Source organism: Lithobates pipiens, unplaced genomic scaffold (genome assembly GCF_037356315.1).
Source record: "Lithobates pipiens isolate NorthernLeopardFrog02 unplaced genomic scaffold, aLitPip1_a1.2 Scaffold_25, whole genome shotgun sequence".
Taxonomy (NCBI): Eukaryota; Metazoa; Chordata; class Amphibia; order Anura; family Ranidae; genus Lithobates; species Lithobates pipiens.
This window is the reverse complement of record NW_027507787.1, coordinates 214,670,839-214,684,245: the sequence shown is the minus strand read 5'-3', so window position 1 is coordinate 214,684,245 and position 13,407 is coordinate 214,670,839. Positions and strand designations below refer to the sequence as shown.

General features: G+C 47.6%; 1 protein-coding gene across 1 annotated transcript in view; it reads right to left on the bottom strand.

The window, feature by feature from the left end:
* Positions 1-2,677: 2,677 nt before the first annotated feature.
* The window catches only part of GLRX3 (glutaredoxin 3), a 72,732-nt gene continuing 62,002 nt past the window's right edge, over positions 2,678-13,407 (bottom strand). The window contains exons 9-11 of the mRNA XM_077455544.1: positions 11,365-11,404; positions 6,053-6,145; positions 2,678-2,969 (exon numbers count right to left, since the gene is read on the bottom strand). Of these exons, the coding sequence (XP_077311670.1) occupies positions 2,919-2,969; positions 6,053-6,145; positions 11,365-11,404 (184 nt within the window). The 3' untranslated portion in view covers positions 2,678-2,918. The remainder of the gene's footprint in view (positions 2,970-6,052; positions 6,146-11,364; positions 11,405-13,407) is intronic.

The following is a 13,407-nucleotide window of genomic DNA, read 5'->3' as shown; positions in this document are numbered from 1 at the left end:
ACAACATGGTCCAAGACTAAGAAGAGCTCATAACGAGATCCGGTGTGGATATTGAGGCATCTATAGTTGAACATATGATCCACTTCCACACAGTACCAGCGGAACCTGGGAGGTGGAAGGAAGCTCTGCAACTCACGCAGTTAATGGTCTCTTACAATCTGGAGATCATTTAGATTTGATAAAAGGCCATTATTTCCACTTTTGAGCACTGGTGGAACGCAGAAGCGCTTTATTGGATGTCATTATTAAGGAAAACTGGGAACAGTGCACCTTTATTCGTTTGTTTTCTTTGAAAAACATTTTTGATTTGTTTTTGGACATTTATGTTGATATATCGCATTGGTGTTTTTTGAGATCCATTTCACAGAAGCATTTTGAGTAATGAAAAATATGGACACTAAGTGACACTTTTTATGTGGATGACAAGTTTGTTTTATTTATTATAATTTTGAGTTTTTTATCACAGTTACTAATTTGCTAGTGTGAGAAAGATATTTCACCATGTCAGAGGTAGAGGCGGTACAGTGGTGGGGCACATGAGCAGATAAGTTCAGTGTTAGGACAGTTGAGAAGATGGATCAACGGTGAGACAGAAGAGCATGGGGGTACAGCGGTGGAGCAGATGTGCAGGGGGGTACAGCGGTGGAGCAGATGTGCAGGGGGGTACAGCGGTGGGACAGAAAAGCAGGGTGGTACAGTGGTGAAAAGCAGGGTGGTACAGTGGTGAAAAGCAGGGTGGTACAGTGGTGAAAAGCAGGGTGGTACAGTGGTGAAAAGCAGGGTGGTACAGTGGTGGGGCAGAAGAGCAGGGTGGTACAGTGGCGGGACAGAAGAGCAGGGTGGTACAGTGGTGGGACAGAAGAGCAGGGTGGTACAGTGGTGGGACAGAAGAGCAGGGTGGTACAGTGGTGGGACAGAAGAGCAGGGTGGTACAGTGGTGGGACAGAAGAGCAGGGTGGTACAGTGGTGGGACAGAAGAGCAGGGTGGTACAGTGGTGGGACAGAAGAGCAGGGTGGTACAGTGGTGGGACAGAAGAGCAGGGTGGTACAGTGGTGAAAAGCAGGGTGGTACAGTGGTGGGGCAGAAGAGCAGGGTGGTACAGTGGTGGGACAGAAGAGCAGGGTGGTACAGTGGTGGGACAGAAGAGCAGGGTGGTACAGTGGTGGGACAGAAGAGCAGGGTGGTACAGTGGTGAAAAGCAGGGTGGTACAGTGGTGGGGCAGAAGAGCAGGGTGGTACAGTGGTGGGACAGAAGAGCAGGGTGGTACAGTGGTGGGACAGAAGAGCAGGGTGGTACAGTGGTGGGGCAGAAGAGCAGGGTGGTACAGTGGTGGGGCAGAAGAGCAGGGTGGTACAGTGGTGGGGCAGAAGAGCAGGGTGGTACAGTGGTGGGACAGAAGAGCAGGGTGGTACAGTGGTGGGACAGAAGAGCAGGGTGGTACAGTGGTGGGACAGAAGAGCAGGGTGGTACAGTGGTGGGGCAGAAGAGCAGGGTGGTACAGTGGTGGGGCAGAAGAGCAGGGTGGTACAGTGGTGGGGCAGAAGAGCAGGGTGGTACAGTGGTGGGGCAGAAGAGCAGGGTGGTACAGTGGTGGGGCAGAAGAGCAGGGTGGTACAGTGGTGGGGCAGAAGAGCAGGGTGGTACAGTGGTGGGGCAGAAGAGCAGGGTGGTACAGTGGTGGGACAAATGAACAGGTGAATTAGGGCTGATCTGAGGCGAGAGTGCAGGATGTTAATTTCTCACTACTATTCTAGTAATCGAAAGCATTTACTTTATAAAAAATCCTTTTTGTGATTGAGAGTGTGAAGTTGACATGTTTTTGTAATAAAAACGGCATGCTTAATTTGTTTGAAAACATTTTTTGCCACACTGCTCAAAAGGTTGCCTACCCCTGTCCTATCCTAGCTGGTAGAGAACTATAAACATTGTAACTTTTCCTTCTTAGATCAAAGAAATTAACTTTGGTCTGACATGAGGGAAGTTTAACCACTTAAATTCTAAACCTTTTTCTGATACTTTTTTTCTTTATTTTTTGCTAGAAATTTAGAACCTCCAAAAAAAAAAAAAAAAAAAAAATGTGTATATATATATATATATATATAAAGAATTGGTTGTTGCAATATTTTATGTCACGCGGTTTTTGCGCATTGATTTTTCAAACGCAATTTTTTGGGAAAAAATGCACATCAATGAATTAAAAAAACGAAAATCATAACGTTAGCCCTATTTAAAAAATGTTTGTGTGTGTAATGTGAAAGATGTTATGCCGTGAGAATCGTGATCTTTATTCTAAGGAAAAAAAAACAAAAAAAAAAAACGTGATTCTCATTTTAGCCAGAATCGTGTAGCTCTACGGTGAGTTGACTATCACTGTGGTCACTATTGATTGAGCCTGATATGGTCTAACTGACAACAAAATTTATATTATTTTTGGCTACTTTCCAGTATTCAGGGATTTTTTTTTAAGTGCAGCCGTGTGTTATAAATTATTTTAGCGTGAGCTGATATATATATATATATATATATATATATATATATATATATATACACACACACACTGATTTACAATTTTGGTTGTAATTAACCTATAGCTTTATGGGGAAGAGTATAATGTAGCATTTGGCCATATCTGATGTGTATCACTCTGGACATGATGTACAGTCAGTAACAACAAGTATTTGTAACACTGTTTTATTAAATTAAAAGATTTCTGAAGTTTGATAACTTTTACATAAACGCTCAGGAGCACTGTCATCTCTACTGCTAATTACATATTGTATCCTGTACAGGCTGTGACCTATCATTGAAGAGAGGGAGGGCAGAGAGTTCACAAGGTCTGTATACAAGCCTAGAGAGCCACAGCAGTTCAGAAAGATCCATGCTTGGAATTTGCCCCATCTATCGCTCCTCCGTACATTATTGTCCACCTTTCAGCACCGAATCCAGCTCTCCACTTTCCTTCAACTCCTGTGTGGGGAGGAAAAACACCAAGTATTTAGACATTGTTGGAAAACCAAAGCCAAAATTAGTAGGCTCATTCTGGTACTGTAGGTAGAACATGATTAAAAGGGCAGCACTATGAAAATGCTTGAACTAAACAAAAAAGCCCATCAAAAGATAAAATGTAAAAAATTTCCTCAGTCTGATGGCCAGTGTAATTAAATTCACTTACTCTGAGCCCAGGCTGTGTCTGAGCAGTGAAAGAAAAAGCAACACAGAGCTCATTCTCTGTAACTCTGCTTTCCTCCCAGCAAGCTCTCTGCCAACACATGAACCGATTGGCTTCTTGTGCTGCTTCTTCCTCTCCCACCCAAGCTCAGACACTGCAAGAGGCTACCAGAACATATTCAGATACTTACAACGCTTCCATTAAAAAATATATATATTTCATGCTGTATTAAGGATTACAAACCTGGATTCATTTGTGTCATTTACACCTGCATATAGTTCAGCTTTAAATTTGGCCAGAGGTATGTGCACATATGTTTTAGCACATGGCAGCCCATAAGAAAGGGACGTTTCTGCAAAATTTCAGCTTCATTTTCAAAAACTGGCATTTGGCCCTGCCTCTCCTGCTTACTTCCACTTCCTATTGAATTTGATGGCTAGTCCCAATGGCTATCAACACTGAACAGCGGTGAAGGACGAGGTTAAAAGTGCTGAGCATTGATCCCATTTTGATTTGTTACAAATAATCACAAGTGTATAAAAAAAAAAAACACAACAAAAAAAATAAAAAATCCTCCTCCTATACACTTCCCATTCCCAACAAGATCACGATCAAGCAGGTTATTTACCTTCATGCATAAAAGGTAAAAAAAAAAAAAAAAAAAATAAAAATAAAACTTTCTGCCTTTATTATTAACCACTTCCCGACCAGCGCACGACGATGTACGTCGACAGAATGGCACGGGCAGGCATATTGGCGTACAGGTACGTCCAATATTCAATGCCGCCCTGCCATCGGGGGCGCGCCGCCGGCGGCGCGCTCCCGCGCTGGTCGGGACCCCTGTGAGTCCGGTCGCGGGACCCGCGGACTCGATCGCCGCGGGCATTCCCGCGATCGTCTCACGGAGCGGCCGAATGGAGGAAGTGCCGTGTAAACCGCATTTCTCTATTCTGCCTAGCAACTAGTGACGCTGATCTCTGCTCCATGTGATTGGAGCAGAGATCAGTGTTCACTAAATGAAAGCCCAACCCCCCCACAGTTAGTAACACACCCCTAGGAACACTTAACCCCTACACTGCCACCCATTGAGTAACCCCTTCACTGCCAGTGTCATTTACACAGGAATCACTGCATTTATATAGCAGTGATTACTGTATAAATGACAATGGTCCCAAAAATGTGTCAAAAATGTCCGATGGGTCCCCCACAATGTCGCAGTCACAATAAAAATCGCTGATCGCCGCCATTACTAGTAAAAAAAGAAAAAAAAATTATTAATAAAAATGCTATAAAACTATCCCTATTTTGTAGACGCTTATTGCGATTTTTTTTTACCAAAAATATGTAGAAGAATATGTATCGGCCTAAACTGAGGGAAAAAAATGTTTTTTTATATATTTTTGGGGGATATTTATTATAACAAAAAGTAAAAAATAATGCGTTTTTTTTTCAAAATTGTCGCTCTATTTTTGTTTATAGCGCAAAAAATAACCGCAGAGGTGATCAAATACCACCAAAAGAAAGCTCTATTTGTGGGAAAAAAAGGACATCAATTTTGTTTGGGAGCCACACCGCACGACTGCGCAATTGTCAGTTAAAGCGACGCAGTGCCGAATCGCAAAAAGTGGTCTGGTCTTTTACCAGCAAAATGGTCCGGTCTGCAAGTGGTTAAGGTACTTGTATAGCGCCATGAATTTACGCAGCGCTTTACATATACATTCACATCAGTCCCTACCCTGAAGGAGCTTACAATCTAAAGGTCCCTAACTCACATTCATATACTAGGGCCAATTTAGACAGAAGCCAATTAACCTACTCTTTGGAGTGTGGGAGGAAACCGGAGTACCCGGAGGAAACCCACGCAGGCACAGGGAGAACATGCAAACACCAGGCAGGTAGTGTCATGGTTGGGATTCAAACCAGCGACCCTTCTTACTGCTAGGCGAGAGTTCTACCCACTACACCACTGTTCCTCCAACCGCTTTAATCTGTGGTTGGGAGGGGGGGGGGGCGTCGGGTTAAGTGTAAATTTTAGGTGGACGTAAAGTGTTAAAAATAAATATTGCATTCCCTTAAAAAATCTGAAAAAAAAATTAATAAAAACCTGCTCCCTGCAATACAAGGCTGAATGGTTACTTACTTAGATTAGGTAAAACTTCTGTCATACAGTGCTGCGGCCACTGAACAAAACTTCCAGGAGAGCAAAATTCCTGTTCCCCCCCGCATTCTGTTTTTTTCCTGCCAGATCCTACATCACTGCTGCCCTGTAGTGATGTAGGAATTGGCAGAAGAAACCACAGCACAGGGCTGGGGGTGCAGGCATTTGACACTCAGGTGTGTTGAATGTTGAAGACCTTGCTAGAGAGTCCAGTGCTGGAAGAGAGGAGTTCTCACTCGCTATTGCATGGTGCCATTGTTTACATAAGGATAAGAGTTAGAGACCGGTAATAAGACTGTAAATTGAAATTTCTATTGGGTAAATTTGTTCCCCGCCAAACCTGCCTGGCATTAAAGTATAGCTAATTGCAAAAATGTTTCTTTAGTTTTGGATTGAGTGGAGAGGGGTTAGAACACTTGTCAGTTTTTATCGCCGTCTGTGCCCCCCTTATGTTAAATTCACCCTATTTGTTCTGTTTACCATTATCATTGAAAATAAAAGAAAAAAAAAAATTCACAAAAGGTTGTCTTCACAAAAATAATAGAGGGTAAATCTTCCAATGGGGCACTATTTCTGGAGGCCTGGGGGTCCCCAAGAGATTTGCAGGGATTTCCTGTTTTGGCTATGGAACAGGAAATGAAAGGGGGGGGGGTTTAAAAAAAAAAAAAAAAAAAAAAAAAAGAAGTCTTGTGGGCAAACCTAATCCGCAAAATAAAAGCTTACCTTTAAAATGTCTAAGCCTCCAATAAGTTCTCCCTTTACATAGAGCTGTGGGTACGTTGGCCAGTTAGAGTAGGTTTTCAATCCTTGTCGAACCTTAAGAAATGATGGATAAAAAGGCTATTAAAAAAATGAATGAAAAAAAAAAAAAAAAACACGGTAAAAGCCACTGTAAGGTTATAAGAGATTCAGTTTGCTGAATGTTATCCCCCAACTTCTTATAACCTCCCGGATGCCTTGGTATTGGGGTCTCCGTTTTTCAGTCCTATGTCTATCAGTTGTCATTAAGGGGGTCCAACTCACTGTTGGATACTTCATTTACTTGAGTTCACAGAGGCAAGAGCGAGATTATTTTTCTACAGCAAACCTGGGCACTCCTAAAGGGGGAGATTGTAGCTCTGAAGTCTTCGAAATATAAAAGATCCAGGAGACAACTCAGCTCTCCACTGTCTTCCCATCAGAGAATTTGCCTTTTATTACCACCACTGAATATTTAGGCAGGTTACCAAAACCAATGTCACACCCTGATGTTTAGGAAGGGCTGCTAGAAAATTTGCCTGCCTGGTGTAGTTGCCTTGGCCGATTGATAGGCGATCAATTGGTTCCACCCCAATTCTGGAATTGCTGCACTTCTCTCCTCTGTCACTAGATGGCCGGGTATCTGGTGACATTAGATAAGACAAGGGCATTGCAAGGACAGATTAAGAATCAACCAATGGGCTGAGATATACCATCTTCTTTAGTCCCTTGGCTTGCTGGGAGAGCCTATTTATTTGGTTGAGGTCAGGTGATCATGGTTCTGTGCCACCTGGACGGCTGTCTGGGTGGACGTGTGTTTTGCTGCCCTGGCTGCTAGGCCAGAGCCTGAGCCCTATCCTGGGGACATCTGGCTGCTGGGCTGTCTGAGGGCCTATCCAGAAGCAAGAGAGCAGTGTAAGGTTGGGATTGCAGCTTGCAGTCCAACTAGAAGTGACAGTTTTTACTGCCAGAGACCACAGTGAGTAGCTGAAGCAAGTGCCAGAGAAGTATTCTCAACAACCAGGGCTGGTGAAGAATTGGGAAACTTCAGCAGGTGTCAAGCCAGGAACCCAGCCAGCGGAGGTGACGCTTGCAAAGCAGCCTTTGTGTGTCAAGCCAGGTACCGAGCAGGCCACCATCCCTCTAGCCCCACCATCCCTCTGCCACTGATCCCATCCATCGCACCAAGCCTCTTTTACCACTGGTCCCACCATCCCCCTGCCACTGATCCCATCCATAGAACCAGCCCCCTGCCACTGATCCCATCCATACCACCAGCCCCCTGCCACTGATCCCATCCATAGAACCAGCCCCCTGCCACTGATCCCATCCATAGAACCAGCCCCCTGCCACTGATCCCATCCATACCACCAGCCCCCTGCCACTGATCCCATCCATACCACCAGCCCCCTGCCACTGATCCCATCCATACCACCAGCCCCCTGCCACTGATCCCATCCATACCACCAGCCCCCTGCCACTGATCCCATCCATACCACCAGCCCCCTGCCACTGATCCCATCCATACCACCAGCCCCCTGCCACTGATCCCATCCATACCACCAGCCCCCTGCCACTGATCCCATCCATACCACCAGCCCCCTGCCACTGATCCCATCCATACCACCAGCCCCCTGCCACTGATCCCATCCATACCACCAGCCCCCTGCCACTGATCCCATCCATACCACCAGCCCCCTGCCACTGATCCCATCCATACCACCAGCCCCCTGCCACTGATCCCATCCATACCACCAGCCCCCTGCCACTGATCCCATCCATACCACCAGCCCCCTGCCACTGATCCCATCCATACCACCAGCCCCCTGCCACTGATCCCATCCATACCACCAGCCCCCTGCCACTGATCCCATCCATACCACCAGCCCTCTGCCACTGATCCCATCCATACCACCAGCCCCCTGCCACTGATCCCATCCATACCACCAGCCCTCTGCCACTGATCCCATCCATACCACCAGCCCCCTGCCACTGATCCCATCCATACCACCAGCCCCCTGCCACTGATCCCATCCATACCACCAGCCCCCTGCCACTGATCCCATCCATACCACCAGCCCCCTGCCACTGATCCCATCCATACCACCAGCCCCCTGCCACTGATCCCATCCATACCACCAGCCCCCTGCCACTGATCCCATCCATACCACCAGCCCCCTGCCACTGATCCCATCCATACCACCAGCCCCCTGCCACTGATCCCATCCATACCACCAGCCCCCTGCCACTGATCCCATCCATACCACCAGCCCCCTGCCACTGATCCCATCCATACCACCAGCCCCCTGCCACTGATCCCATCCATACCACCAGCCCCCTGCCACTGATCCCATCCATACCACCAGCCCCCTGCCACTGATCCCATCCATACCACCAGCCCCCTGCCACTGATCCCATCCATACCACCAGCCCCCTGCCACTGATCCCATCCATACCACCAGCCCCCTGCCACTGATCCCATCCATACCACCAGCCCTCTGCCACTGATCCCATCCATACCACCAGCCCCCTGCCACTGATCCCATCCATACCACCAGCCCTCTGCCACTGATCCCATCCATACCACCAGCCCCCTGCCACTGATCCCATCCATACCACCAGCCCCCTGCCACTGATCCCATCCATACCACCAGCCCCCTGCCACTGATCCCATCCATACCACCAGCCCCCTGCCACTGATCCCATCCATACCACCAGCCCCCTGCCACTGATCCCATCCATACCACCAGCCCCCTGCCACTGATCCCATCCATACCACCAGCCCCCTGCCACTGATCCCATCCATACCACCAGCCCCCTGCCACTGATCCCATGCATACCACCAGCCCCCTGCCACTGATCCCATCCATACCACCAGCCCCCTGCCACTGATCCCATCCATACCACCAGCCCCCTGCCACTGATCCCATCCATACCACCAGCCCCCTGCCACTGATCCCATCCATACCACCAGCCCCCTGCCACTGATCCCATCCATACCACCAGCCCCCTGCCACTGATCCCATCCATACCACCAGCCCCCTGCCACTGATCCCATCCATACCACCAGCCCCCTGCCACTGATCCCATCCATACCACCAGCCCCCTGCCACTGATCCCATCCATACCACCAGCCCCCTGCCACTGATCCCATCCATACCACCAGCCCTCTGCCACTGATCCCATCCATACCACCAGCCCCCTGCCACTGATCCCATCCATACCACCAGCCCTCTGCCACTGATCCCATCCATACCACCAGCCCCCTGCCACTGATCCCATCCATACCACCAGCCCCCTGCCACTGATCCCATCCATACCACCAGCCCCCTGCCACTGATCCCATCCATACCACCAGCCCCCTGCCACTGATCCCATCCATACCACCAGCCCCCTGCCACTGATCCCATCCATACCACCAGCCCCCTGCCACTGATCCCATCCATACCACCAGCCCCCTGCCACTGATCCCATCCATACCACCAGCCCCCTGCCACTGATCCCATGCATACCACCAGCCCCCTGCCACTGATCCCATCCATACCACCAGCCCCCTGCCACTGATCCCATCCATACCACCAGCCCCCTGCCACTGATCCCATCCATACCACCCGCCCCCTGCCACTGATCCCATCCATACCACCAGCCCCCTGCCACTGATCCCATCCATACCACCAGCCCCCTGCCACTGATCCCATCCATACCACCAGCCCCCTGCCACTGATCCCATCCATACCACCAGCCCCCTGCCACTGATCCCATCCATACCACCAGCCCTCTGCCACTGATCCCATCCATACCACCAGCCCCCTGCCACTGATCCCATCCATACCACCAGCCCCCTGCCACTGATCCCATCCATACCACCAGCCCCCTGCCACTGATCCCATCCATACCACCAGCCCCCTGCCACTGATCCCATCCATACCACCAGCCCCCTGCCACTGATCCCATCCATACCACCAGCCCCCTGCCACTGATCCCATCCATACCACCAGCCCCCTGCCACTGATCCCATCCATACCACCAGCCCTCTGCCACTGATCCCATCCATACCACCAGCCCTCTGCCACTGATCCCATCCATACCACCAGCCCTCTGCCACTGATCCCATCCATAGCACCAGCCCTCTGCCACTGATCCCATCCATAGCACCATCCCTCTGCCACTGATCCCATCCATAGCACCAGCCCTCTGCCACTGATCCCATCCATAGCACCAGCCCTCTGCCACTGATCCCATCCATAGCACCAGCCCTCTGCCACTGATCCCATCCATAGCACCAGCCCTCTGCCACTGATCCCATCCATACCACCAGCCCTCTGCCCCTTTCCCACTGCCACTGATCCCCATTCCACCCTCACTACCATCCTGATCCCATCCATCCCTCCTCTGCCACTGATCCCATCCATACCACCATCCCTCTGTCCCTGTTCCCACCCATCTCACCATCCCTCCGCCACTGTTCCCATCCAACCCCCATCCATCTGCCCCTGATCCCATACATTCCTCTGCCACCGATTCTATCCATACCACCATGCCTCCTCTGCCACTGATGCCATCCATCCCACCATCCTTCTGCCCCTGATACCACCATCCCTCTGCCACTGATCCCATCAATCCTTCTGCCACTAATCCCATCCATCCCACTATCCCTCCCTCTGTCTGATCCCATCCCCCACCACCCCTATTTCACTATCACTTATATTTATTGTATTTAGGACAAGAATGCGTTTCAAGTCTTTGTTAAAACAATCTACTGAGCAACCCAGAACTCGTTTGTGAAAGTTAGTCTATTCCACATATTCACAGCTCTTACAGTAAAGAAGCCTCTCTGTTTTTCTCTCTGTAATGTAGTGGACGTGAATAACTTAAAGCCCTCTTTTGGGATGCTTATGAGAATTACCCTCCTCAAATAGTATATTGTGCTAAGAGAAAATGAAAAAAAATTGAGTTCTGACTGCTTGAATTTTTGGATAAAAACCACGTGCAGCAATCGTGATGCATCGCGGAATTGAATCGTGGATAGGACAATCATAATCGAATCATGAGACCAGTGAAGATGAGCACCCCTAATACCAGCAGCTTAATCAACTTCACTCCTAATTTATGGAAAAAAAAAGTTGAACGTGTAGATTCATTAGCACGTTTGAATGATAGAAAGTTTCTTTATATTAGAGCCCTGGGCACCCTGGACCAAGCCACAGCTACTGAAATCTATAAACAAGTCCTAGTACAGCTGCCATAAAGAAACCTCCAACATGTGTAATGATGGCCCTCAATCTCTTCCAGCTCACCTCTTCATCCTCCAGAATGTCAAATGTGTCATATTCTGCACTGGAGGGGAAAAAAAGAGAAAAAAGGGAACATATTAATAGATGAACTTATAAACACTAAAAACCCAATGCACACATTGTGTTATACAAGTATCTGAGAACTTTATAATTAAAGCAACTACGCATGCAGAGTCCCATCCGTGTAAATACTGACTCTTTATGCAGAACATACATGTAATGAAGACCTGTAAAACCCACCATTTTTTAAAATAAAAAAAATAAGTCAGGATTTGAACATTCATCTGCATGTCATGGCCTATTCGAATATCAGTAGCTAGGACCCCATGCTTGGAAATACATAGTAGGTGAGGTTGGAAAAAAAAAAAAGACACAAGTCCAACCTATGTGTGTGATTATATGTCAGCATTACATTGTATATCCCTGTATGTTGTGGTCGTTCAGGTGCTTATCTAATAGTTTCTTGAAATTTTCGATGCTCCCCGCTGAGACCACCGCCTGTGGAAGGGAATTCCACATCCTTTGCCGCTTTTATAGAACCCTCGACGTAGTTTAAAAAAGACACAAGTCCATCAAGTCCAACCTATGTGTGATTATATGTCAGTATTACATTGTATATCCCTGTATGTTGTGGTCGTTCAGGTGCTTATCTAATAGTTTTTTGAAACTATCGATGCCCCCCGCTGAGACCACCGCCTATGGAAAGGAATTCCACATCTTTGCCACTCTTACAGTAAAGAACCCTCTATGCAGTTTAAGGTTAAACCTCTTTTCTTCTCATTTTAATGAGTGGCCACGTGTCTTGTTAAACTCCCTTCCATGAAAAAGTTTTATTCCTATTGTGGGGTCACCAGTACGGTATTTATAAATTGAAATCATATCCTCTCTCAAGCGTCTTTTCTCCACAGAGAATAACTTCAGTGATCACAACCTTTCCCCATAACTAATATCATCCAGACCCTTTTATTAGCTTAGCTGTAATCACAGATAAGTGTCCCACCACCTCATAGAAAATACGCTTACCAGATAGCAAGCAAATTTGAGCGGATGGCTTTGAACCAGCCCAGGCCTTTGCTTTCCGCGATCAGGATTCTGCATACAGGTTGATATGACCCTCAATTAGATACCAAGAAATCCGTAGCTCCATACTAAACAATGGATATACTTGCTCGCTCCTGTCCTCCTCTCAGAGGTGTGACCTCTCCACCATCCCGCTGACGGAGCTTCGGATTTCTTGGTATCTAATTTAGAGTCGTATCAACTTGTATGCAGAATCCTAAATGCGGAAAGCAAAGGCCTGGGCTGGGTTAAAGCCATCCGCCCAAATTTGCTTGCTATCTGGTAAGTGTATTTTCTATGAGGTGGTGGGACACTCATCTCTGATTACACCAGTGTGGTGTCTTTCTTTGAAGTTTTTCAGCCACATGCAAGTATTGGAACTGTCATGCCCTGCAACTGGATATATGGACTGTAATTAGCGCAATTCTGCTCCTCTCCATTACGTTTGTGATATAGCTCACATTTAAATTGCCGCTTTTGGGACTGGTCCATCCAATTATAATAATTTTTTTGCGTTTTTATTCTTAGTGCAGTTTTTTCCCCTTTCGATCCTCATAAGACAATCATGGGAGAATGAAAACTCTTTCTACAAGCTTTAACCAGACACTGATAGAAATCGCAAGACTGCTACATACCGCTGATGAGAAAAGGTATTTAGCAGTTTATATTTACTAAAACCATTTCATTTCCATGTTCTGTGTACACCTAGATACTGTATACTGAATGCAGGGTCCTGGGTTTAGTAACACTTTAAAAATACATTTTAAATTGAGTTTCTCTTTGACCCCTTTCACACCAGGGCGTTTTGCAGGCGCTGTAGCGTTAGAAATAGCACCTGCAATCCCCCCTAAAGAAGCTGCACCATTATGTGTAGTGTGAAAGCACTACAGCGGTGCGCTGGCAGGACGTCAGAAAAAAGTCCTGCCAGCAGCTTCTTTGGATCGGTGAAGGAGTGGTGTGTTTAACGCTCCTCCACCGCTGCTCCCC